General features: G+C 34.4%; 7 protein-coding genes across 7 annotated transcripts; 4 read left to right on the forward strand and 3 right to left on the reverse strand.

Annotated features, from left to right (window-relative positions):
• Positions 1–10,731: 10,731 nt before the first annotated feature.
• On the reverse strand, positions 10,732–11,879 carry EAF01_009779 (uncharacterized protein; the record flags this gene model as incomplete). The annotated part of the gene is made up of 3 exons (XM_038918035.1): positions 10,732–11,186; positions 11,247–11,457; positions 11,847–11,879. 3 exons carry the CDS (start codon positions 11,877–11,879, stop codon positions 10,732–10,734), a joined length of 699 nt encoding a protein of 232 aa, XP_038766844.1.
• A 434-nt stretch (positions 11,880–12,313) lies between these two features.
• Positions 12,314–14,303, reverse strand: EAF01_009780 (uncharacterized protein; the record flags this gene model as incomplete). Its single annotated transcript, XM_038918036.1, has 2 exons — positions 12,314–12,381; positions 12,437–14,303. The coding sequence occupies 2 exons, from the start codon at positions 14,301–14,303 to the stop codon at positions 12,314–12,316; spliced, it is 1,935 nt and encodes a 644-aa protein (XP_038766845.1).
• Positions 14,304–14,891: 588 nt separating this feature from the next.
• Positions 14,892–16,007, forward strand: EAF01_009781 (uncharacterized protein; the record flags this gene model as incomplete). Its single annotated transcript, XM_038918037.1, has 1 exon — positions 14,892–16,007. The coding sequence occupies one exon, from the start codon at positions 14,892–14,894 to the stop codon at positions 16,005–16,007; it is 1,116 nt and encodes a 371-aa protein (XP_038766846.1).
• Positions 16,008–17,826: 1,819 nt separating this feature from the next.
• Positions 17,827–18,372, forward strand: EAF01_009782 (uncharacterized protein; the record flags this gene model as incomplete). The annotated part of the gene is made up of 3 exons (XM_038918038.1): positions 17,827–17,882; positions 17,930–18,116; positions 18,139–18,372. 3 exons carry the CDS (start codon positions 17,827–17,829, stop codon positions 18,370–18,372), a joined length of 477 nt encoding a protein of 158 aa, XP_038766847.1.
• A 2,183-nt stretch (positions 18,373–20,555) lies between these two features.
• Positions 20,556–21,326, forward strand: EAF01_009783 (uncharacterized protein; the record flags this gene model as incomplete). Its single annotated transcript, XM_038918039.1, has 2 exons — positions 20,556–20,980; positions 21,062–21,326. 2 exons carry the CDS (start codon positions 20,556–20,558, stop codon positions 21,324–21,326), a joined length of 690 nt encoding a protein of 229 aa, XP_038766848.1.
• Positions 21,327–23,282: 1,956 nt separating this feature from the next.
• On the forward strand, positions 23,283–24,288 carry EAF01_009784 (uncharacterized protein; the record flags this gene model as incomplete). Its single annotated transcript, XM_038918040.1, has 2 exons — positions 23,283–23,430; positions 23,507–24,288. The coding sequence occupies 2 exons, from the start codon at positions 23,283–23,285 to the stop codon at positions 24,286–24,288; spliced, it is 930 nt and encodes a 309-aa protein (XP_038766849.1).
• A 1,311-nt stretch (positions 24,289–25,599) lies between these two features.
• EAF01_009785 (uncharacterized protein) lies at positions 25,600–27,705 on the reverse strand (the record flags this gene model as incomplete). Its single annotated transcript, XM_038918041.1, has 2 exons — positions 25,600–27,517; positions 27,671–27,705. The coding sequence occupies 2 exons, from the start codon at positions 27,703–27,705 to the stop codon at positions 25,600–25,602; spliced, it is 1,953 nt and encodes a 650-aa protein (XP_038766850.1).
• Positions 27,706–27,957: the final 252 nt, after the last annotated feature.

Genomic DNA, 27,957 nt, shown 5'->3' on the forward strand with positions numbered 1-27,957 from the left:
CTTTAGTTATAGGTATTAATAAGAAAATAGAATATTAGAAGTGGATGTAGGAATAAGGTATAAATCTTAAACTTATCCTTATCTATATTTATAAATCAAATAGTAATATTGAAAGGGTAAAATAAAAAGTATATATTAAAGTAATTATAATGTAAAAGGAAATTGATTTTCCTTTGGATTTTTGATTAAAAAGTATATTAGTAGTAACTTATTTATATAATATCAATCCTTTAAAAATATTAGATTAAAAGTTCCTGAATAAAAAATTAAACTTATAATTTCATGAATATTTTAGATATTATAATTCAGTAATTATTTAAAAAGTTATTTTTAATTTATAATTAAATTAAAATAGAATTTATATATATGGATATAGAGTATATTTATTCTTCAAGAATAAAAAAGTTGGGAGATATATAAAAAACTTTAAAATTTGTTTACACAAATTTATTAAGTATTTTATTAAATATATAAATAAGAATATATATTATATTTCAATATTATAATTTAAATAAATCATTATAATAAGAAATATAATATTTAATAAAAATACTTTTTTCTTATTAATCAAAGATCTTAATAATAGAATAAATATTAATATTATAAAATATATTATTAAATTACTAAAAAATAATGAAATTGAGAAGTAATTTTCTATAATAAAATATAAAAATAAATTAATCTTTAATAATTTAAATAAAGAATTAATAAATTCGAAAACGAAAGATACTTTATTTATTAAAAAGTTTATTTTTAATAAAAGCTTAAATTTAAGGATAAATAAGGTATAAACATTTTCAATAAGATTAATAATATTCAAGTATACTTTAAATCCGATTAATATTAATTAGAACAAGTTTATAGTAAAAAGAATTATCTTACAATTATTAGAATACAAACCTTTAATAATTTGAAATAATAAAAAGAATTTAAAAAAGGAAGGACAAACCTCTGACTATACAAACATTCTTATATATTTAATTATAAAGCTATTGCTAATAATTTATAATCTAACTATATTCTCATTTTGTAATGAAAATTTAAAACTAAAAAATAAATATTATAAATCAATTATTTGTATAAGAAAATTCTGAATTATAATATTACAATTAATATAATCAATTGAAAGAGTCTGGATTAGGGCCCAAACTATTATTAAAGAAAAATCAAAAGTTAAAACTATATAAAAAGTTATAAAAAAGAAAAAAACTAATCCATTAATTAACTTTACCCTTAATATGATTTTTAATAAAAGAATTAAAATCATTTCAAACTCAAAATCCTTAAGTACTAGAATAGAAAAGGATAAATTTATTAATCAATTTAATATAATTAAAAAGAAAATTTCTATACAAAATTACTTTTGTAATAGTTGAGTAAGAACAAAACATTATTCTTTTTAGTATTCTTTAATAATACTATTATATCTAATTAATTTGAATAAGTACTTAAAGATAATATCAGCTTGAAAAACGAGGTATTAATAGCTATATATATAATTATCACTATATCTATAAAATAGTTTGAAAAGAGAAAACTAGGTATCATATTTAGAGTATCTGACTCTAAACCACTAATTGTTTTCACTTCAATACTAAAAGAGGACTTTTTAAACCCAAGCAAAGCCTTACCAATTCCATATATATATATAATATTATTATTAAAAAAGCTAATAAAATATACAAACCTAAAGAAACACACTTTCGAATTATATTTCAAGTATATAATGAAATTAGAGATCCAAAGGTTCGAAAGTATGAATTACTGGAGAGTTATTAAAAGATTTAGGGCCCAAACATACCCATTACCCCTGAAATAAGTGTACAACTATAAGTCGGATTTAGACGATTATTTGAAAAGATATAAGACTAAATTAATAGTATACAGGGATTTACAAGATGCTTTAACCATTAAGATTACCTTTGCCGCCATTTTGGCAGTAGTATTATTTCGGATAATAATAGCGTTTATTATATAGGAAGACTTGAAAGTAAAGTAATTTAATATAATAAATACATATATAAATATATTTAGATAAAATACCTTTAAACTTATTATTTACTTCTTACCGGATGGTTTCAGGCAGCTGGGTATAATTGTAAAAGTAGACCAGACTCTTTATAATCTTAAAGACTTTATAGCGCTTTAATATAGAGAATTCATATCAAAGCTAAAACACTTAGATTTGGAGATTAGTAAAGAAGATTTATGTGTTTATTATATTAAGGATAGGATAATAAAATTGTTGTTTTTTGTAGATAATTACTTTGTAGTATATATAAAAAGAGATAAAAAAGAAGTTTGTTGAATAATGATTGAACTTGGGCATTATTATGTATTAAAAGAATTAAATAATATTAAGTAGTTTTTAGGAATTTAGATTATAAAGAATAAAAAACTAAAAAAGTTATGGTTCATTTATAACATTTATATTAAAAAGATTACAAAGAAATTCAATCTTATAAAAGAAAAATGCTTATCAATACCCTTACTTTATTATGATTTATTCTGATATAAAGAATAATCACCTGAAAAGGATGTTAAAAAGTTTTAAAAACTAATTGAATCTATTTTTTATTTTATTATTATAATTCAAGCGAATGTAGTATTTACTGTAAGTAAACTGTTATAATTCTTAAGGAATCCAAGCTCTACCTACTTAATAGTTACAATGGAAGCAATATTTTATTTCTAAGGCACTAGATTCTTATTAATCGAATATACCGAAGATAGTAATAATATAATACAATATATTATAGCATTTGATTCTTTATTTACTAAGAATCTAGAGACAAAATGATTATCTTAAAGGTATACAATTTCAATGTATAAAGATTTAATAATATAAAAAGCTTTTTGTTAAAACATTATAATTATATTGATAATAAAAGTGGAACTTCTTAGTGTTGAAAGAATTGTGAAAGAGATTATAGTGCTTAAAAAGTATTTTAAAGAAATATAAATTGAGGGTAATATTTATTCAAATCTTTTGTAACAATTAACAAACCATTTATTTGATAGTAGAAAAGAATCATAGGATTTAGATAAAGTTATATTATATTGATATTTAAAATATATGGTTATAATAGGAATATAGAAAAGAAAGCTTTACTATTACTTATATATTAATAAATAAAATACCAGCTGATAATTTAATAAAAACATTAACTTAATAGAAATTCAAGCGTTTTTGGTTACTATTAAATTATTAAAATCTTTATAAATATATTAAAAAGATTAATTAATATATATTAAATCTGGCTAATATAATTTTATAAAAAATCGACAAAGTTATAAATATTGAATAAGCTTATTATTATTAATTATATTATATCTTCTTTTATTCATGCTTATATTTTCTTTTATTCATGAGTATAATCTATTATTATAGGTAAATTAATATTTTATTTATTTAAAAATATAAATTTAAGAAATATTAATTAAATTTGGAAATATTTATTTAAAGTTTATCAAGCTTATTATCGAAATCATTTATTACCATAGGACTATGTATTAATATTATTTAAAGATTAACAATATAAAAATGTATAACAAATAAAGGATGAATAAGGGAAGTATTATAAAAATCAATAATAATAATAAAATGAATAAATGTAAAATAAATCATTTAAATAAAAAGAATATAAAAGAAAAATATATTAAAAAATACTTAAAAAAGAATATTTCCAATTCAAAACCAAAATAACTTAAATAAAATCGAAAAGGATTTGGGAATAATATTTATTTAAGTAAGACCAAGGAGATGTGTTTTTTTGGGGAAAAGGAACAGATTGAGAGAATGAATTAACAAGAATAGGGCTATTATTGTCCTAAAAAGGATTCTAGTTATTATTTTGAATCTGGGTGGTGAAGTGTTACGATGGGTAGCAGAATACCATGTGACCAGTGTCACGTGGTGGAGTTCTCAGGAGCCAGGGCTCCAAGGAGGTCTTTGGGAGCCAGGACTCCTAGAAACTTCAAATCAATATCAAAGAACGAAGATCTATATAAGGAATGGGATTTCATTATAATATAAAGCTTCGTGCTCAAGAACAATCATTAGTTTCATTACTATAATTACAAGAATTATAACCAATTACAACCTTATTGAATTCCTACTTGAAGTCTAATCTAAACCACCTCGGAAGATCTCTAGACACTTCCACATGACCCTAGAGGCAGCTCCCGTAACATGAAGGTTTTTTTAGGAGGCGGAAGATCTCTTAACGATTGTTGACAAGTTAGGCAACTTGATAGACGATATATTGATCAAATCCCCATAAAGAGAACCAATTATACCTTTGAACTCTAAAGTAGACTCTAGTTTATTTATATAAGTAGCTATTTGAATATATATTTTCCTTATATCTTCCATAATTATATAAGAAAAAAATAATACCTTTATCGAAATAATCATATCCTGATGGACAATGAAATTCGTTCGGTCGGTATTAACATTATTTTTGATCTTAATAAGCCTTTCTTTAAAATACTTATACAAATTCTTTAAACAAATTGTTTTATAGTTCTAATAGCTTTGATAAATAATAGAACCATTACAATCGAAACAATTCGAAAATTTGTTTAATGTGAGATGTTTGAAATAAGGAAAGTAAATTAGAGAGTTTGTAATATTAAAGTTAAAATTGATTTAAAAAGCGGTTAAGATAGAAGTAATGCGGATTGTTTATTAGAATTTAATAGTATGTTTTTTCTTCTTGAAAGGATGTTTTTTCTCTTTAATATAATTCGAATTAGAATCTTCGATAATAATTAAAGACTTATAGTTTCAACCGGCAGGACTAATTACTCTTTCAAAGAACCGATTAAGATTGAGCAAGTATGTCTCCTTATTAAGTTTGTTATTAAGAGGAATAAGGTCATTAGGAGTAAGGATATCATTCTTATATCGGATGGGAATTTCCCCTTCTTTAGGCATATTATTACTAATATCATTATTACTATTGTAATATTCAGCTTCTTTTTTGTATTTATTATCTTTATATTGATTAGAAGGAGTTAAGGAAATATGTTGAGATTGATAAGATAGAGATTATTTAAAGCTAATTATAAATAACTTAGCATTACTTATTATAAAGAAATTATTATTAGGAGATTTCGATATATATTATAGAGTAGAAAGAAATAAAATAGAAATTAAAAAAGATTATATTCTTTTTAATTTCTATAAGGTGAGGAGTTAATATTAATTAGAATAATTAAAAACTATTAAAAAAAAGCTATATTATTATATTAATTAGAGAAAATAACTTGTAGGATATAATTATTAAAGAAAACAAATTAGAAAAGAATAATATTAATATTAAAATGATTAAGTATTAATATAAAAAAGAGAAAGGGAAAAGTTGATTATTATATATTTTCAAAAGTATTTGTAAATCAATTAATCTATAATATTGTTTATTATATTAGTATTATAAACACTTTTCAATTTTATAATAATAAAGATTGTAAATAATTACATAAGAATTAAAAGCTTAAGTATATTAAAAATGATTATATTTTAGTATTTTATAATTAATAGTTATATAGAAAGATAACGAAATTCAAAAAAAAAGAGAAATTGAAGATGATATATATAATAAACGAAGTCATATTGAATGTAAGTAAGCGAAAAGTACTATATTTATATATAACTTTACGATATAATATAATAAACAATAAGCTTTTCTTGGAAATAATGAATAATTATATTAAACTATAATGTAACTTGTACTTTATATTATAAAAGGATTAATAAAATAGGATTATAAGTATTAAATAAGAATAACAACTTTAAGTCTTATATTAACACTTTGATATATAAGGGCTTATAGAAGTGGGGAGTATATAAAGAATATAAGATTCTAATAGAATTCTAATTAAGGCTGAAGATTATACTTATATAATATATTATATAATATAATAAGAAACCGGGCTTCTCCGGGCTTGGTAAGGACCTTACAGATGCCTAAAATCCCTATATATACTACCCTTCGGGTAGTAGGTAATAGGGATAACAAATATAATTTAATTCTTCTTATAATACTATGTAATTCACCTCAAATCTTTAATTATTTAAGAGATTAAAAAGTTTTAAGTATAGAGATTAGAATTCATTAATTTTCAAACTGTTGCTTTTTTTAAAATCAAGGTCTAAAATAATTCTTTTTTAAATTAATTTTCATTATAATATTATTTCTATTATATCATTATTAAAATTCTGAGACCTTTAAATATATTATTTTAATATATTATTTTAATATATTTTATTTCTATTAAAAATGGTTTGAGTGAAATAGTTATATTCATAGTTTTAATATAAAATTTCGAAAATGCTGAATAACTATGAATTTGAATGAAAATTTCGTTTAAAATTAAGGTTGGCTTTCATTCAAAACGACACCGAGTATCGGACAGATCGAAACACCGAAATACCGAAACGCCATAAAAGTCTATCCTCCAGAAAACTTGACGTTCTCAGCCTATCAGAGCGGAGAAGCCGAGCGCTTGCGCTGGGCCCTTCTTACAAAGAACGATAGTTCCTAGTCCTTGACTTAGGAGAGCAATCTGCTCATTACGAGCAGCTCGCAAGAGTCATCAGGACTTGGCACTTAGCCAAGTCCACCTTTATGGTTGATATACAACATATGATTTGTAAAAAAATTACTTGTGGATCACTTGATGTATACGCTGAATCGTTACACGTCTCCACGAGACTTCCTGTTTTACACGAACCTAATTCGCTATGTACGACTGATTGATGTCTACGAAGGTTATATGAGTGAGTAATGTCAACCCCACTTTTTAAAAAATCTTACTGTTTTTATAGAATTTATTACTGCTTTAAGCGAATTGAATAGATAATAAACTATTACCCCTCAAAATTCGATATTTAAAGCTTTTACTTGCTTTCTATCAACTTTAATAGATTTATAGTATTTATAATATTTAAAGCTTTAAATAGGATTTCGAATAAGAGTGTAATGAAAAATTAGTGATTTTGAATAAAATATAAATAAAACATAACCTTTATAATACTTCTACTACCTTGAATTTATTATATAAATTTTCAACTAGCTATGTAATTTGATTCGTCTAAAGGCCTAAAGTGAGAATGTATTTAGATGCGTTTTATATTACTTACGCCTTTAATCTTCGTAGTTTATAGTTCAGGAAGCTATTATATAAACCGAATAACCTCGAAATATACTTGACTACATTTGGTTTAGTATTTGTCGATTTTCCTTAAATAAAATAATGAGATCTTAATATTTCTTTAATATCTTCTCTAACATAGTTCATTAGCATATAAGCTATATAATTATATGAATTGCTTTATTTTACATATAAAAAAAACTTTTATCTTATATAAAAATAATATAGAATTGGTTTTGATTTACTAATTTCCTATATATCTATAGAAATATATTGTAGAATTGAAATTTAAAGCTTTTTTTTTTGTTTTAATTCGATATTTATTTAATCTTTAAAGCTATTAATGAATTTTTCTTATTTTTTTTAGTCTATTGAAACAATAATTAAACTATAATATATAGATTCCTTCAACTTTATGAAAGAAAATAGACGAATTAAATAAACTAAATAAATTAAACGATTAATGATATTATCTTTATGATTTATATATTTATATTAAAGCTGTAAAAGAAATAATAGAAGAAAACACAATTATTCTCTTTTTCAAGATCTTTATAAAGCTCTCAATATGATTAACAAGTAATTGCTTTTTTGTAATATTTATAAATAAAATAGGTAGATTTAAGATAGTTTTATTATATTTCTTTATCTATTTCGACTTTTATATTAATGAAAAAAGAGATTTTATTCTTTAAAATAGGATTCGAAAAAGTTTTAATATTGTCTTCGATATTAAAACTTTTCAAAACTCAAATATCTCCTTTATAGATAAAGATATTGAATAAAAGAATAAAAAGATTTATCCTTAATAGTAGATTTATAAAAGATTATTATTTTTCGATATATTTTTGAATTTTTAAAGTTTTTGTAGTAAAAAGAATAATTCTCTAATCTAGAACGAGTAGTCTAATCTTAGGTTCTATTAAGAATTAAAATAATTCTCGAATAAAAGGTAATAGTATTATATAATTCTAAGCCTTATTAGGCTTATAACTTATTATAGATTATGTACTTAGTATGAGGTAGACTAGGTTTGATTGGGATTATTACTATAAATAGTATTATATAAGAAGCTTAGACTTGTATAATATGTAAATAAAATTACTATATAGAAAGTTTAATTTAATTATCGAATATATTAATAGATTATTTAATATATATTAAAGTGAGTATTAGAATAAAATCTTTCCATAGAAACCTAAGCTACTTATTTATAATTTCTCTAACCCCTTATATAGACTGTAGTACGTAGGTGGCATATGTCTAATTCTAATTTAAAATCAATTTTGATTTAAAATCACTTTCTTTTTTAATTTAAAATTAATATTATAATAAAGAAAGCTTATTATTACATTTTTTATTTTACATTTATACTAAATTCTATATAACATTTTAAAATTTCTAAAGTAATAAATTATAATTTTAAATAAAGAACTAATAAAGGATTTCGTTTTGAAGTAGGAATTCTTTATCTGATATTATAATAGTATTCTTCCTTATTTCAAGAATTCATGAATTTTTCTTATAATTTTGAACTTTTATTACTTCATTATTCTAATCGATTCTCTTAATATGATAATAATATAAAGTAGTTCAATTAATATTTATTAAAAAACAAAAGTACTAATAAAATCACTAAATATTTATAGTATATATAAAAATATTAAAATGAATAACTACTTCTATTTATCATTAATATATTGTTTAGCTTATTTAAGATGTTTATATTATAATAATATTTTAATTCGAAGTGTCTTTTAATCTATTAATAATATTATAAGTTTAAAAGTCTAATAAGAATAATATTATAGTATTGAATAAATACATCAAGTAGTAAAAAGAGAATACTTTTCAAAAATTGAATTATACTTCATTTCATTTTGATTTAATTAAGGTTATTATTTTTATTGACACTTTTTTTACAAATAATAAAGATTGTTTTTTTAAATTAGCTATATAATTACTATAGTTAATAAATATAATAACGTAGTTTAACACCGAGTGCACCATATCACCGAATGCACCACTTCAAAATACACCAAAATTAGCCTTTTCCTAATATTCATATTTTAATACTTAATCAATATTTTTTAAAAAACAAAAAATATTTATTAATAAGAAAATATTTTTTATAAAAGTATTAAGTTTCTATATAAAAATTTCTATTATATTCTATAAAAAGTGGAAATTGTCACGATTTTCATTACAAAAAAACTATTCCTATAATAACTACTATATTAATTCAAATTTTTAATAAATAATTAAATTTTTATAATATTTATATAATTAAATGTTACAATTTCAAATTTTGAAAAATTATATTATTAAATAAAGAAAGTGCACGGTTACGCACAGACGTATTTTATATGTAAAATTCGTGGTGCACTCGGTGATATGGTGCACTCGGTGATATGGTGCACTCGGTGTTAAACCACGTTAATACTAATATTTTTTAATAATTATTTAATTAGTAAAAGAGGGTTATATAATATGTTCGCTTTCAAGCTTTGAACTTTAATTTAAGATTTCAATACTAATATAATAATTTTATTTATAATCTCTATTATTCTTAATAGAAAAATTCTACTATATTTATATATAGATTTTAAGTTATAATATGATTTATTTATAAAGTGAAAAAAAAATAGAAGAAAAATAGAAGAAAAATAGATGTTTGATATTATAGTATTATAGTAATTATATAAATTGATGAATTAATAATTAAAGATTAATTATATTAAGTATTAATAAATCTAATTAATATTAGTAAAATTAAAATCAAGATGATAAAATAAATAGAAACGGAACAGGAATAGAATAAAAAATTAATTGTTTTAATAAGTTAAAACTATAAGAAAAAGTCTCTAGTATATAAATAAGAGTTGAATAAATAGTCTTAAATAAATTATTGTCAATCTCTAAGGAGTTAGTTTGAATAGTATCCTATGAAAAGCCTACTATTTCCTATGAAGTAATTATCTCCTTAGATTAAATACAATTTGATACTAGACCCTATATTTAGGTTCTTCGTCTCTTGTATTCCACTCAAATCAACACTTCCGTTTCCTCTAAATCTTCGCTAAAGAGGTCCAACTCGAATACAATTTTGAAAATCTACAAAATTTGCCTCATCACCACCACGCGTTATTGCAATGGACCTCTCATTAAATTCGTCAACTTTCGAGCGGTTCTTAGGATCAGTGTGCCAAATGAAATTGTTTCTAAACATATTAGCTTGTCAAAAATTTGCGAAAGAGAAATCTTTCACTTACTGCCAATACCTAATGTCGTGAAGACACATGAATGATCCGATACCAGGTCTCTTTACAGGTCGAGAATTCCATTGAAAGTTGAATACAGTATTTATTGCATCTAGACATTAGGCAATCATCTCTATCTAGACTGCAATTGTCCGAAGAAATGCTTCTTCGTCGAACTGATGCACGCCAACAATACCGAATTGTTCAAAGCCCCCCCAGCCGCGAGTGCGTTCCCTTCTATCGCTTGCATTCTGAATTAGCACTGGCGCTCCATTGGCAACAAGTGGTTCCAGGTCGTATGTATCTATATATGCTAATGCCGCATCGTCGGGATTCCTAGTGTAACGAGCCGCAACAACCAAACATGGAACTCTTGCCGGGGTGGAGCCATGATCATCATGAGACCAGCCATTGCATATTGGTCATTGTTCATTAAATTTTTCATGACAGAAGTCACTTCACATGCACGATCAAGTGGGAAGACAAAACTTCCAACCCAAGTAGCACCGTCATCGTTTCCAAGATTCTTCAAAAGATGAATCTTGATGACGAGCTGCGTTACGATACCGAGATGTTGTCCAACTCCGCGTATGGCGTAAAGTAGATCCGGATATGTGTCGTCAATGACATTGATCAATTTTCCCTTTGCTGTTATGACACGAGCCGAGATAATTTGATCTGATCCAGGACCAGTAATAGATGAAGTAATGAAACAACCACCACCAAGAAAGTATGGGATAGCACCCACTGTGTCACCGTTTCCCGAAGCTAGATCTGACGTTAACTACATTCCCCAAGAGCTCCGTAAGTAGACTAAATAATGCACACCAGTGAAGAACCCAGCTTCCGCAAGAGTTACTGCTACTTCTTTAGAGAGAGTACTCCCTTTAATGATTGCTCTTCCAGACTCTGTGTACACCTCTATACCCTTGTATAAACTCAAGTCAATGATAATGCCGTTACTTTCAATAGTAGACCATGCACTGTGACCTCCGCTTTTGGTTACGAAAGGTATGGAGTATTTCGACGCCCATCTCACCTGTTTCTGTGTGTTAGGAAGAGACCAATTCTCGGCTGCTTTGAATTTTCAAAATGTTTTGGCAATCAGTTTCTGAAGTAGGGAGCACGATAGGTCTAGGAGTCTTCAAGTCAATTTTCGTCCATCGCTTCAAATACCCTGCAAAATTAAGATCATTGGGATCCGTCAAGATCCTGCAAGTAGGAGTCGAGACTTTCTTTAGCTCCTAGAGTTGAAAAAGACCACTCATCTTTAGGACGATAATGTATGGACTTCAAATTGTAGGGATGTTTAATAGACGAAGGGAAATGACTGAAAAAAGGACAAGATTTTTCGCAATGTAAATATGATTTTGCTTGATGACAATGTCTGAAAACAGATACTTATAGAATAAAACAAATCAGACCAACAGTTAGTTTACCAATATCGAGTAATGATGGCATTATATATTGGAATTATATCGAAACAGTGAAGTGCTTACTTGACGAAAAAAGAACAAATCTAGTGCTATAAGCAGACAAGGGTGACATCGTAAAAGCTATTGCATATGGCCTTCATTAGCAAATTATCGTTTGCAGATCGCCGCAGAGCTATGACACAATAAAGTGATAATTCATTTTCACTGCGTACTAATACATCCCATCCTAATCAAACGCCTTTGCACCTCACCATGTCTCTTTGGACCGTCGCTATAAATATTTTAATCATCGCATCACACGAATTGAGTTGAAGATACCTCCGAAATCAAGGAAATCCAGCTTTATGGTACATAGCCGACTTGCCTTTCTCTCAAACCCTTCCAGCGCGCCTATAATCTCACATAATCGCACATGTTATGATCTAACGGAGGGACATTGTGACCCAACTAAGTCAAACCTTAATCGATTTTAATCGATCCATAAATCTTCTGGACAAAAGCCCAGCAAGCAAAATATCCGATTGATCCTGAACAGCGTATTAGTATCATTTCCCATTGGGCTTTTGTGGATTATGGACTTACCAGTAAGGATAAAAAACAAAAACGAGATTAATGCACTATACCCAATGTAAAGTACACTACCCGCCAAGCCACCAAGTTGCAGTTTTGTCACCCAGTAGATCATGGCATTTGCAAACACATAACCAGCGCTAGCACCGGCTGTCATAAATGCTCTCCAATGCCAGTGGTAATTCTCGCTACAAAGCAAGAAATAAATCATAAGAACAGTGACAGCGGCACAGGTGATGATCATGAGACCATAACATAAAAAGAGGAAGCCGAACATGTAGTAAACCTTTGAAAACCAAATGGAGGACATGATGAAGTAAAGTTCAACAAAGATTGCTCCAAATGGTAAGATACCCACGAGAAGCATGGATGGGATTGGACGCATGTACGATGTGGAAGGAGGAATTTGACGTGGTATTTGGTTGGTACGGACCGGAGAAGCGATAGGTGGTTGACGGAACCCAACCCAACTTCCGGCAAACGATAGAGGTAAGGAGAAGAAGAACCATATAGCAACGATGACGAGCATCGTTGTGAATGGTACTGCTCCAGAAGATTCTTTTGCCCAAAGAAAGAGATTAAGGAGGAAAAATGTGCTGAAGACGATACCCGGGACAAGAGTTGGGGTCAAGGCAATGTTGAGCTTCCATTGCTCACCACCGAAAGACTTGTATACACGGGCTGAGGCATATCCTCCGATAAAACCGAGTACAGTATACAGAAGGATCATAATAGTACCGAGAGATCCACGATTGGATGGTGAAAGGAACCCCAAAAGTGCAAATGCAATTGTGAAGCCGGTCATGACAAACAATTGAGCTCCATTGCCGAGAAATACACTCAAAATCAATGGACGTCCTGGTGTACGGAATACATCTCCATGTACCAATTTCCATCCGGAATCTTCTTGAACTCCATCCTCGATAGCAGCAGATGTTCCTGACAAGTCATCAAGGTTGATCGAATCGAGTCTATTATATCTTTGAATGTCTTTTCTCAAAGTTCGCATGAGAATTGAAAGGACTGTGATGACGAGGAATACCACAATGACGGCCGAGTTGATCAGAGAGAACCAATGAATCTTGGGGTCAAAAACATGCAGGTATTTGTCCCATCTGGTAGCCCAAGCCGTTGTTGATGGTTGCCACCAGACACTATACGAATACGTGACGGCTGTCTCTCCAGATTCTGAAAGCACAACTTGTGGTCCACCAGCACCGCATTCTGGATCCCCTGGATTTTCATTCATTGTCCTCGACGAAGGTTGAACAATCACACCAACAACTCTCATTTGACCGGCAGATACCTCGTGATAGTCGATGAAGATATCATAGTGATTGTTCAAGTGCATGTCCTTCTGATCGCTACTCCCCAATGCGAATCCTTGACTATAGAACCTCGTTTGTGTGATTTCATCCTCAATCAATTGTCCTGCTGGTAAACCATCAACCAACCAATTCAGCGCAAAACCTTGCTGTATCCTTCTGTTCACAAAATGTGCCGAGCTTTGATCGAACTTCTTCTCTTCGCAGAGTTGTTTACACGTTTCGTTGACTCCCATCTTCAGGTTAAAGGACGAAGTCATGATGCGATCACCGAAAAGTATACTACCCAAACTTTCCGAGACATATTCTGGTTTTGGATCTGGTCTACAGAAATGGAAGGCCGGATGATAGTAATCGAAAGATACTACTGATCTCAATTGTCCATCACCATAAGAACCGACAGGTGTAAGTCGATTCACATATAAGGGAACTTTGGCGCCGGGTGAGTATGATGTCGGCGCAACACCAGGAAGGTAGAAAGCTGACGACAGTTCGGGAGCGACGAGAAAGGTCGCAATAAGGACCGCAGATGGTTTAAGGTCTTTTAAACGCATTATGAAGAGTATTTACCTGCCGGTTTGTGAGCTTGAGACTATTTGACAGTAGAATTATAATTCAGGAAATCATAAGGGAAACAATATTTGTGAAAGGGGAGCTCACGAAGATCCAGCCCTTGATCCTTATGTTTAATTTAGCATGAAATGCCAGCAAAGAATGAATGTGTAAATTCTCTCATATGAGGTGAACTTGATAATAACTAAAATATAAAAATGTGTTCAACCTTGAGAAAATAATTATAAGATGTTGATATTGAAATAAATCAACTTGATAGAGACCTTGATTGTTACTCGTTGCTTGCTACTACTCTAGGGAACTTGAACGGACAACCTTTCAATTAATCTGGCCTCGCCGCAGCGGCCGCATGAAATACGGAAAAGGATTAACATTTGACCGGCGCAAACAGAAATTTATCCCCCTCGAGCCCCCTTGACAAATTAATTTTCCTATCGATACAATCTATCGAAATCTTCTTCTTCGTTCTTCATGTGGAAACTCTTACATTTCTTCATAACCTTATAAGTCACACACAACGTTTTCTTATCCAAATTACATTCAATTGAAAGAAAGATATCGACGAAACCATGGCCGTCGAAACTTCTCTTCCGGCACTATTGACCACTCTTACTCAATCATTGAATTCGGCCATTGAATCAACCCCAGAGAGTTCACTTATTAAGCCCCCTACTGATGGTATTTCACTCCTGGATGTGAAGAATGAGCTTCTTCTATCATATCTTCAAAACTTAGTCTTTATCATAATTCTTAAGATCAGGAACCAAAAAGAAGATGTATCAGGCGAGGATGAAGAAGAATTGGATAATGCCGTGGTGAAGAAGTTGGTGGAACTGAGGGTTTACCTTGAGAAGGGCGTCCGACCACTGGAAGGTCGACTAAAATATCAAATCGACAAAGTACTCCGAGCGTCCGACGATGCCATTCGAGCTCTTGCGCCTGCACCAAACCCAGTTGGAACTAAAGGTGATGCGCCAAGCGATGAAGACGATTCAGAATCTGAGGATGGTAGTGATGCAGATGGAAATGGAGCACCTCTTGAGAATTCGCAAATTGACGATCTACAATATCGACCGAATCCTTCATCTCTTCTTAGGCCTACCGCCGCTATAGAAGACGATTCGAAGCATTCCTCTGATGGTATTTACAAGCCTCCTCGCATTACCGCAACTGCTATGCCCACCACCGAGCGTCGCGAAAAGAAGGACAGAAAAGCGAACAAATCTGCAACCTTGGATGAGTTTATCAATACAGAATTATCTGCTGCTCCAATTGCTGAGGCCAGTATTGGTTCAAACATTATAGCTGGTGGTAGAAGATCGAAGAGCGACAAGGAAAAGAAGGAAGATGATGAAAGAAGAGAATACGAAGAAAGAAATTATACCAGATTGCCAAAGGAAAACAAAAAAGACCGGGCGAAGAAAAACAAAGCTGGTGGAAGACAAGATGCTGGATACGGTGGTGAAGAGTGGAGAGGATTGGGTGAGGGTATTGATAGAATTGAGAGGTTGACAAAGAGAAAGAGTGGTAGCGGAGGTGGGATGAAGGATGTTCTAGAGAAGAGCAGAAAGAGAAGTGTCGAGGATGGCCTCAGAGGGAGTGGTATGCAAACTGGTGAAGGTTTCCAAAAGAGGTTTAAGATGTTGGACGGTGGAAGAAAGGATCCGGGTACAAGTAGAAAGTAGGGGAGATGACAGTTCTCCGCCACTTGGCAGGTTCCAATATCTGTTTCTATTTTAGATTTATATTATTCGGATGAGGTTGCGACATTAAGAAGAAGCCAGAGACCATGCATCATCTTCCGAACTATCGATGTAGACCCGAATATGCAACCCTTCACAGCTACAAATGAGACTTGAATATCCACTACAGCGCATCCAATGCTAAATCTACCAAACTTCGAATCGACAAATCATGATCATGATCTTATCAATTTTCTCCCTATCAACAAACAATATCGTGAATCGCACCCCATCACCTATCTGAATACCACTGTGTTTTGTTATCATATACTCAATTTAGGGTATTCAAAAGATTCGTGGGCTCGGTAAGAAGTTTATCGAACCCTCTCAGAACGGGAAAATGAACGTAGAGATATTCCCTTTGACAAGCCTGATAAGGATAATTCAACATTGTTACATATTCTTTGTACTGAAATGACACCACATTATTATTTTCTTGAAGCCATGGAGGTTATATGGGTGACATTGCTTCTGTCTAATTTCTTTCTTTCTTTCTTTCTTTCTTTCTTTCTTTCGTCCTTCATTTCTTTATGGGTAGTCATCCTCTGAAATCAAGCATTTGTATCTGGGGGCGTTCGGTCTGACTTCACTTTCAATCAATCTAGTGACACCCTCAAATCTCGTTATTGAACTACTTTCCTCTTGTACTGCGGTATACCTTTATCAACGTCTGATATTTCTATCCACTTGGCGGCTCCATGGCCAACCGAATTAGCTGCGTTCGTCAAGGAAGAACTTCCCGGTGCTAAACAGACCTTAGATTCGCGTGGTTCCGCAAATTCCATTCATCTCCAACATAACAAAGGGGCAATTCTGAAATTTGGAGATCTATATCCAAATTTAAGATCGGCGGTGAAAACTAGAGCATGTTAGAGGTGTCTTTTCTATTGCTCATTCTACCTTATGCAATTCAACGGGCATTTAGAATCATCGATTCCTTCAAATGTGAGAGAGCAACACATTTAGTCTTTTCACGCAAATGCCTGATATCATTGCAAGCTAATAAGTCTACGGCCATGACTCCATTAGTCTTCCAGCGTGCCGAAGCTATCGATGCCTCGAAAATCCCAACCTCAGTTCTCGCGGGAATTGGAGCTCTCCCTCCCCCACCAGGCTGTCATTTGATGACTCTGTGCTTTCGGGTTCCTCATCATAGCAATATGTATCATGATGAGGTTGTGGGCCGTCTTCCGATTATCACATCCTATTGAATGGGCTTGGAGCGATATTTCTTCACATTTGCTGTTCTTGCTACCCTCGTTACCTTTATCGTATTACTAGCAAGCCTAAGATTTAATATGCAACTCCTCAATATCTACTTAACTCTCTTAGGGTCTTGGTTAACTTTGTGATCACCTTTGGATTGGGGCGAGCGGTTTTAGACAAACCGGTATTCACTCATGGGATGCGTCACTAGATAAAGTGTTATCTTTGCCCTCTCGTACGATAGCTTTAAACATAATAGTGCCTCCTTTATCCATTTGTTTAATCAAAATCATTATTTTCTTAATGTACCTGGAACTTTTTACGACCATGAAGGTAATCAGGATATTATGTTATGTTGGTATGGGAGTAACCACAATTTCCTAATTCATTTTGATCGTCACCGGCGGTGTTTGGGCGTTTCCACTTGCAATCTATCTCGTTGCAAGTAATGCCATCAGAGCGCAAGCTCTCAATCTACCCTAAGATATTTTTGAGCTAGTTACTGACGTCTATCTATTTCTTGTGCCGATGGTAGCGGTCAGTAGATTTAGAAATGATGACTATGCGGAAAAAGATGGGCATATTATCGATTTTTAGTACTGGGTTCTTAGGGTTAGTCAAATCCTCGGCGAAAATTGTTTCGTACTTACTATTAGTAGATCTGTTTTTTCCGCAGCCATAAACATCTATTGGCGTGTGTATATTGATACTCATGCCGACCATTTGTGGTACGCAACAGGAATACATGCAGTTACCATCACCGAACACGCTATTGGGCTCATTATCGCAGATACTCCACATTTCGCGAGATTTTTCCGTAGATACAGGTTAAGAATCGGATTCTTTGTATGTTGTAGATGTGCAAAAGAAAAGTAAGGAATCACGGGGCTTCAAGGAATTTGCGAAGAAAAGTGAGGGGTCCACAGAGAACAATGCGAAGCAAGAGAGCAAATCTATGAAGTTATATCCGGATCTTGATGTTACGACAGTAGGAGGAACCCTGAGAGGAACCATGGACAACGAATCAGATGAGAAGGTCCAAACTGAACAAGTTTCAACAGAGCATCATCCTGCAGCGCAGTACCTAGCAGCAACTCATTGAGCAAAACAACAGACAGATATACAAGATAGAATTTTTGATGAGTAGGACAGATATCACTGCTACTGGTTCTACTGAAGTGCACAACTCGATACTCCTTCAAAGATATGTTCTGAAAAGTTTTAAATTTCTTTGTCTATTTCATGCCATTTGATTTTTCATTCATTCATTCATTCATTGATTGATTGATTGGTTTTAGATCTTTGGATTCTTATAGGCATTTGTTCGTAATTCTCAGGTGTTATGGGCCTCTAATAGCCGGTTACAGACAAAGAAGTATTGAATTGTCTACCACCTGAAAATAAATTTGCAATTCAAATAAATGTGACCTTTATTGTAATGTAACTATTGAGAAAAGAGGCCAATTTTGTAAGTCAGTTGTGGTCATGATTATACATAACATCCTTGGCTGAGCGTATACACACAACTTTCCCCTGCTTACGCTAACTTGGAATCCCCATCTATGGTGGAAAAATCCTTTTAAAAGTATGGCAGATGCACTAGCTGTGGTGAATGATGAGGCAAGAACAATTGGCAGAATAAACTATGATACAACAGGACAATTGCTATCATTGAGTGAGTTTTACGAAACGTCTTTCCCCTTGTCATAGTGTAAAAAAAAAGCAAATACTAATTTCCACTTCTAGCTGAACGATCTCACTATACCTTTGGGTATTCAGACCTGGCAAAAAAGTATAGCCGACCCCTAGGAAAATTTGCACCTGTTATCGAATATTAGTCGATGAAGCGAAAAGCGGCTTAACCTCTCCGGAGGATTATTCAAAATCTCATCGAAGCAAAAAAAGGGGCAATAGTAAAGAAACTTCTCATGAATTGGAAAGTTATCAAAGACGGAGATTCAACGGTTTCGCGGCATTCGACCTCCACACCATGAATTGCTTGGCAGCTTTGGATACAGATGTTTTTCTTCATAACCTGCAGAACCCGGTTCATCCTTGTTTCGAGAAAGTAAATGGGTGACAGAGAATGACATGCCGAAGTACAAGGGAGCGATATCAATCCTCGGAAACGAAAACGATTTTTGGATGGTGAGTATTTGCACCAAAAGTCTTTCGCACAATTTACATTTGGGCTAAACTTATGTTGCTCTCCTGTTGGGCAGATAATCCAATTTGTGTGGAATCTATTAAAGCCCTATTCGTGGTGCGTACAGTAATTTACTTCGAATCAGAAAATGCACAAACCGATGTACCTTCTAGGCTAGATGCACTTCTCAATGGCAATTACGAAGATATGCCCAAAAGCATTAAAGGGGTTAAATTGCAACGATTCCTCTCCAGGACTCAAGGTGAAAAAACCAGCCGCTCTTCCCCGCAGATTCTCGACAGCTCAATCTAAAATATGACATCCAAGGTTGTATTCGGATTTCACAGCGGGTATGAGGATGTTGCAACTGGTTTGCCTCGATCTCGTACAAGCCGTAACGCAATAACAAGAAACCAAACAATTTATGATAGGATTGAGGTTCTGATTTTGACGGAGTTGGCGCAACCTCTTCTAAGACTGATTTGACAGATGCCGAAAAGTAGGTTGCTTGGGTAATGAATATTCGACCCTATATTGATAATTACATACAGGATGGGAAATCATTTGAGAATTGCGACTACTTTGGTTCATGAATTCGTAGTAAGTTACGGGGTGAAGCGCAGATAATGGAACTCTTTATCTGATCTATAATGTGACTTAGCATGCTATACAAAGGTCTATTATAAACGAGAACGAGAATTGTGATGATGCAGCGGCCGAGGCGAAAATGAGCCTTACTTTGAAGACGAACCTCTCGCTGAACTTGGATACTCATTTATTGAGAATTTAAGCCTGCTCTATGCATGAAAACATTCGAATACTAATTTCATAAACAGATCTGGGGAGGTCAACCCATGTCTCTCATGACCCAGATGTATAATCGTGGTGGTCCTGATCTCCCTAATTGGGGTGTCATCAAGACAAGCTGCTTCACCGACAAGAATAAAACTTATCAAACATCTAGAAAAGCCCCAGCATTGAATCGAAAATCAAAACGAGATTAGACTGATAAATTTCACACGTATGATTATTGGCCGGTGCCAACACAGTGGTATTCAAGTCTTTTCACCGAAGAATTCTGGGAAAATGTCAGGAAATTCGGGCTCAAAGCAAAGAAAATAAAAACAGAGAAACAAGGGATGAGATACATCTCAAAAGATCATCCTAATGCGAAATCTCAAATAGATGATAGTGGCATCAGTATTGAGTACGGTTGGCCTTACGGACCACCTCAAACTAGGAGCCATATCGACAGGTTAATAGCCGCGAACAATGTATTAACGAGAATTAGTAAACATTATGGTTTCGGGGCAGAAAGTCATGATCCATTGACCTATTTCAACATCAAACCTCCGGCAGTGACTTACTCATGTCCAGGGTGGAATGATATTACTGAACATTTATTCAGCAATTGTGAACCATTGGAGTTAGCATTAGATACTACGGAACTTTTATCGGTACCAACGCTTTTTCGGTACGTTAGAGACCATGGAGGCATTAACCTTACGTCTTTCGAGTTCCGGAACTTTTTAGGCATTGCTAATGAGAAACGAGATTTATTTTTGTGAGTTTCGATATTCGTTAAGCGCTACATGTCAACCTTTTAATGAAGAAAACAAATTATAACTGATTCCGATTTTTATAGATGGGAACCATTTCCTGGCTTCGGGATTGTGAAATGTATTGCAATAGGTTGGTCACTTCCAATGGGTGGATCTAATTTTGTGTCTTGGCTATCACCAATTGGCGAGCCAGACGAAGACGATATGGAAACTCTGGATAATCTGATGTCAGATCAAGCGGTCCAAGAAGCGCTTTATGAATACTGTGGTGGATGTAGAGATCTAGAAATAGAAACTTTTAGATTGTGGCTTGTTCATCGATTCGAAACGGAAGGATTTGATGGGTAGGATGCGGATGAGGAATTTCGGGATGTAATCTTGGAGACTGAATGACAAGGTGGTGCATACTTCACGTGAGTAGCAACTCACAACTCGAAAATTTGGATGGAGGGAAGGATTTTATCCTGTTCAGTTTACTTTGCTAATCGATCTGGAATTATTAGACTTGGCCCAAAGAAAATATCTTCAAAATTGAAGTAACGGGAGGATACAATTATAGTATCCAACCTTGAGAATTATCGGTAGCTTGACCATCTCACACAATGAACGTGTTCTTAAACCTGATTCCAAGCTTATTTGGTGGTCAATCAACCTCAAATGACTCAATAGGACACTTCAACATAAGTAGTGAGGTATGTGAACTTGTCAAATGCTATTATTCTTATGCCTTACAAGCTAAAAAGAAAAAAGTAGGTGTGCTTCAGAATTATATATACTCGTGCATCAATTCTCTTAAGCCAGATGGCAATCCGGATTAGAAGGAAAACTATATCCTATGAATCTTGCATCTAACTTCTCAAGAAAAATGTCTATTCAATATTCTCAACTGAACACTGCTTTGAACACGTTTTAAAATGATAACTTTGACATTTGAAAGCATATACTCGACCCTCACAAGACTTGAAAATCACCACACGAACACGAACACGCGTCTTGTCATTCGGAAAGTAGAGACCTTATCATCAAACGAAACATTATCTTGAATTGGCATGTCTTAACTCAGAGGATTCTCCTGCATCAATAACGGCCCACGAAACCTTCTTTAGCAACAATGAACCACTTGAGTGACGTCAGAGGAGAGAAACCCGGCACTTGCAAAGGCGAACCGAGCTCCTATTAATGGAGACGACAATCTTTCAGGAATCACATCAAATACTCAAATCCAAAATGACTGGTCAATCGTAGAATGCAGACTTTGGCTTCAACATACCAGCTAGAAAAAACATGGTCGATCTGCTCACGACGCTCTCTATACCGCCACAGAATTCGAGAGTATTGGACGCCTACTTAATGTTTTGATGACAAATGCAATACTTTGACAAATTTTCACCAATCGATTTGCAGATGCTGTTGCTAACTTGCCACTGGTATCTACACACATTGTCGGCGTAGACGGATTTCTTCAAGCTATGGAATTCCCCCTATGAAGTCAACTCAATACTGTCAATAATGATTTTTTTGAATCAATAGCTAGCTATACCTAGAGACTTGTCCAACTAAAGTAAGTGATCGGTTCGCTAAGTATAGCATAGCATTTAGCCGTCTGAGGGATTGATATCGATTGTATCTCCCTTAAGCTTGAAAGCTTTCTGGAGTTTAATAATAACTCGAACGAAATTTAAAAATTTGAATACGACATTTTGTTCTCCACAAATCATTACTCTTTATCATCTAATTCTGTTAACCTTGATCTGTCACCAAAGGATATTCTCCTTCTTTTGAGGATAGGAATACCTTTCTGCTGCCATGAGCCCTTACTGCAGAATGAATCAGTACTCCTTGAGGGCTCCAGCGCTGTCTCTTGGAATCGTTGTATTAACATGTCGTGTATGTCGTGAAAGAAGACGTGGTTTGTGAAGACCTCTAAGGCGTCGACGGAAGTTGAAGATCATGTGATATCGTTAATGTCATTCAACCTAGCGCTTACATTATGGTGGGGACTGTGCTTATTTTTTTCTTCCTCAAAGATTGTGAAAAATTTCATTGTATAAATTGAAGAAAGTCTTTGAAAATACTTCAGTCCCTTATTTTTATTAATCCTACCTTTTCTCTAAAGCTTTTTCTTCATTCTTTGAATATTCCACATCTATTAGGTGTGCAACGATCCATATTGTTCGGCACGGCTTCATATCGCTTCCATCCTCGACTTCCTATTTATAGGATATCGACACTAGCACAAACATGTCATAAACACACATCAACCCTCCGCTCACCTCGCACCTCCCTAACTTGAATCAATCAAACATGGACAAAATAATTGATGAGCGATTCGATCGAGTTGAGAAGGCTCTTGTTAATCTCATAGCTTCAATCTCTAAGTATAGTCCTGTACCTGCTTTGGCTCAAGACCTCGTTCTTGCGGATCAAGAGCTTAATGATGGTTTATCACTTTGTACGTCATTCTTCCTTACCCATTCCGCCCTTTTCGCATCCCTCATCGATCTTATTTATTAACAATCTCTTCACAGTAAATAAACATCAGCAAAATACCCACACGCTTGATACCCTTCATGCAACTTCCACAGCCCTCGATACGCAAATTCGCGACTTTCTTATTCTTCTTACCAGCACACGGAGTGAACTTCTCAACACCCCATTCTCTGAATATCCAGATAACAAGAATCCTGTGGAGTATGAAGAACTTCTCAGCTACGCGCGAAGAATTTCTAAATACACAGCTCCGCCAGAGACTCGATCTTCTAAACCCGAAGCATCATCACCGAAGCAAGAAGAAAATGCGACAAATGGAAGTACTACACCCAGTATTGCTGTGACTGGTAATGGAGCGAACGGAACCGCTATGGGTACAGACGTCCCTTCAGTGACTCCTAATGGATCTAATCCGCCTGCTCCAAGTCAAGAACAAGCATCACAACAGCCTTCTCAGACACAAACGGCCCTTGACGCAGATATTGTAAAGGCTCTTAACACGAAACTCGATGATCGACCATTCCTGCCATGGGCTCGTGAAGAGGATATTAGAGGGGGTGCATTAGCAAATATCCAAGCATTGCTTGATGGTGGGATCGATTCTGAAGGATGGGATCCCGAGCTTGAAGAACAAAAGAAGAGAGAGAAGGCCGAAGAGATAGAGAGGGAGAAAGAGGCACAGAGAGTGAGAGAAGAGGAGAAGCACAAAGCAGATATGGAGAGAAGGAATAACGCTATGCGTGCTGGTGCAGGCGCAGGCGTCGGCGCCGAGAAACCAAAGGTATTCCAACTGGATGAGTTTGACGACGACGATGATTGAGATACATCATAAGCGTTGGTAAGTTTGGTTCTTTCTTTTCTTTGCACATTTTGACACGAAACTTTATGATGATGGTAAAAAATCGATTAGTCTTGAAGACAAAATACATGGTTACAAATATTACGCATGCGAGCCTCTCTGATTGTTCACCTATAATCCATTTTAAATATTCGCACTGAAGTTAAACGCAGCTAACCATCTTCTTTTAGAACATAGTGACAGCCCATCACCTGGGTCGTTGTCGCTTGTTGACAAATCTTGATGAATTTCCCAAAGTTTTTACCATCCACATTATTTTAAATCATATCGATCAGATGCTTCGAGTTGGAGCGCGTACTTTGGTGAGGTGAAGAACATCAAAGACAAGCATCATCCTATGTTGTCTTTATCGCCTCATGCAAAGACCGAGTCGAACCATCTATCAGAAACAGTATGTTCCCTTTGAAACTTTCTTTCGACTTCCCACACCACCCCGCAATGATTAGACACAAGTTTCATGCACCACTCATATAGCCTTCGGGTCGTTGATGAGGAACAAACCACTTTTGAGAATGAGCACTGGGATACAGCACCTCTTCTAACATGATTTGAATTCTTACAAGGACTTCCGCTAATCATTATTATAGATATTTGCCAAGATTTAATTCTGAGCTGGTCGATGATTGCTGTCTGTCGAATCCTGAGAAGCAAGTCTTTTCGCGTAAACCATTTGATCATGATGTGGTGTCGACCTTACACGTAACATGATATTAACAGGTGTATATTACATGGCAATGGCATTGCACATTCATTTCTATAGGTTCACCCGGAGGAGGCATAATAGTAACGATAATCATAATCTTAATTAAAATTTGAGTGGGATATTGATTGATTACAAAGATAACCCTACTTCCAACGCCATACAAGTGATCCTTATCCTTAATTAACATATGCAATGACCAAGAACCATCTAGTTAATGTCCCCAGTATATCATTCCTCAGACAGACTACTTGCAAGCTCTTGTTTACATAAAATCGCCTGAGCTGACCATGCTATCATATCCGAGCACACTTTTGATTTGTCCCATTTAGACCTATTGAACACCTCACGCCACGCTCCAAAAAAAATAATCAACTGATAAAAGCTCACAAAAGTCTATTCTTCCATCCATCCGTCCAACCATCCACACCCTACTTTGCCCTATCCTGCCCTAAGCGCGAGAGCCATCCGTTCATACTTTGATGTAGTCGATTCCCGGATGACTTTTCTCCTGTCTTAGTTTGGTCCTATTCGCATATCAAATCACTCCATTCCTTGATGCCGGTAAACAATCATGATCTTTCGTTAACCGTCCACCTTCTCTTTGGCGCATGCCCAGGATCTACAGCTGGGCCCGAACTGGCCTGTAGCCTCGGTGAACCCCATAATCCCAAGGGAGCAACTTCATCTTCATCTACCGCACTTATTTCTATCTCTTGCTTCTTCGCCACGGCAGCCTTATTATCTTCTTCAACGGCCACTGTCGATGGGACTAGTGTTTTCGCGTGTGTTCCATCATCTCCGAAATTCAAAATCATGCTATCACCATCCGTGTCATCGTTTTCATCGACGGATTCCCGTAGCGGAGGAGTGGAGCTCCAAAGCCCAATAGATGATTGCCTGGCCGGTGTAAACGTGCGAGGCTGAGAACTTGCTATGCTTGCTGTTCTTCTGATACTGCCCAGACTGGAGTTTACAGTCGTGGAACGAGTTGGATCTGCAGGTTGACGTTCGCGAAATGTAGACAGATTTGCAATAGAAGGATTGCGGGAAGAGACAGTACTATTTGGAGTAGATCGAAGGTGCTCTGTATTTGCTAATAGTTTTATATCATATTCGTTTGCGATTAATGAATTCTTCGAGTTCGTACGAGAATGTGCCTTAGATGTTGCACCGGGGGATGAAACGGGTATCTCTTCGGGAGTAGGTTTTCGGACGGCCATAGTTAATGATGCCATTCCGACGTCCATCAAGAGAGGCTGGTTAGTCAAGGCACCAATGAGCGCATTGCATCCGGCGCCATGAGTGACCAGAATAAGAACCAAATCCGTATCTTCATGTTCCTGATCTTCGTCAATGGAAAAGTGCTTTCCAAGCTCTGGACTAGAAGGAGTCTTGGTTGCCATTCTATCAAAATTCTCACTGGTATTATACCAATTCAACATGCTGTGGAGGCCTTTGCGGAATCTTTTATGCATCGAGGGCCATTCTTCACCATATTCGCCGCCATTTCCCCAACGCAAAGGCTCGCGCATACTGTCCCATTGATAATCAACATCAACACACGCATCTCTGGCGTGCGTAGCATATCCAGGTGGTATAGGATCAGACGTGGAAATTGCATAACTCGGGACAGGTGGTTGATAAATGCCGTGTTCAGAAGTGGGCAGATGGCCATCTGCCTTCAAACCTTGACGACTCCCATCACTTCCCACGCTACTCAAACTACTCGTTCGATCTCTTCTGGGTAGCGCATGGCTCAAACTCGACACTGATGGGAACTCTTTCTTCTCGGCTGTGATAGGACTTCCCCATCCACCTGGGAATGGTTGGAAGGATGAACCTTGGGCAGAAAAGTCTCGCACATGTATCAAGCTATTGTGATCCTCTCTTCGTAATAAATCAGCTTTAGCACCGGCTACCATCATAATAGAGCTTGGAGGCGGAGTAATATGGTCGAAGTAATCCGGAGCCAACCATTCTCCGAGAAATGCGTCAACTCGTACTATCGATTTTCTTATGTTTTCGGTTTGTCCAATAATCTTGTTAGTCGAACTCGACGCAATAGTTGTAGTTTCCAGGAGTGGGGCTAGTCTAGGCGAGTCTGTTGATGTAGTCGGACGGACTCTGGGTGACGAGTGCTTCTGCGAACTTTTGTGCTGGGAATGTGTGGAAGGGGATCGCTGAGAGTGATGTGTGTGACCCGGGTTCTGTGCGAGGCCAGAACTTATTGCAACCGATGTCTGGACGCAGCGCAGAAATGGCGAGGTGTGTATGATGACTTTGTGCCTTCTCTTTCTATTTTTACCTCCATTTTGAACATCTTGACCAACAAACTCATCGTCCGTCTCACGGGTTCGGAGGATGTTAGCTATACGGGCACCGAGAGCTCTTGATTGTGACCATCCACCGTATGTAAGAGGCGGATCGTATGGAGTCGGAGTTGTTAAGTACCACTGATTATCTGCTTGATCGAGGCGAGCACCATGTCTATGTGAAAGATTAGATATTACTGCCAGCGAAAGAGTCTTTGATGAGAATAGCGTATGAAACGGCAATGTTAAGCTTCTGTTTACACAACTGGAAAAAGGAAAACCAATTTGGTGATGATGGATGAAATATGAACCTTTAGAGATCTCTTACCTGACAACAATGATAACTGCCGGCGGCCTACCCATTGTTACTTGCTGAGAAATCTTCGACAGCAGAGCATACAATCGATAGTAAAGATGGCTTGGTGAGGTGATTGTCAAAGGGGTTTCAAAAATGAGCCGTCGATGTACAGCAAATACTTAGTGCAAAATTACCTTGGAATTAACTCAAGTGTCTGAGAATTGTTTGAAACGCGGGTCGCGTGGGGCGGGGCACGTCAGAGCATCCATGTGATAGCTTCGAGCCTTCAATAAAAGGCAGAAATTAATTTAAGGCAT

The sequence above is a fragment of the Botrytis porri genome, assembly GCF_014898465.1.
Source record: "Botrytis porri strain MUCL 3234 chromosome Unknown BPOR_014, whole genome shotgun sequence".
Classification (NCBI taxonomy): domain Eukaryota; kingdom Fungi; phylum Ascomycota; class Leotiomycetes; order Helotiales; family Sclerotiniaceae; genus Botrytis; species Botrytis porri.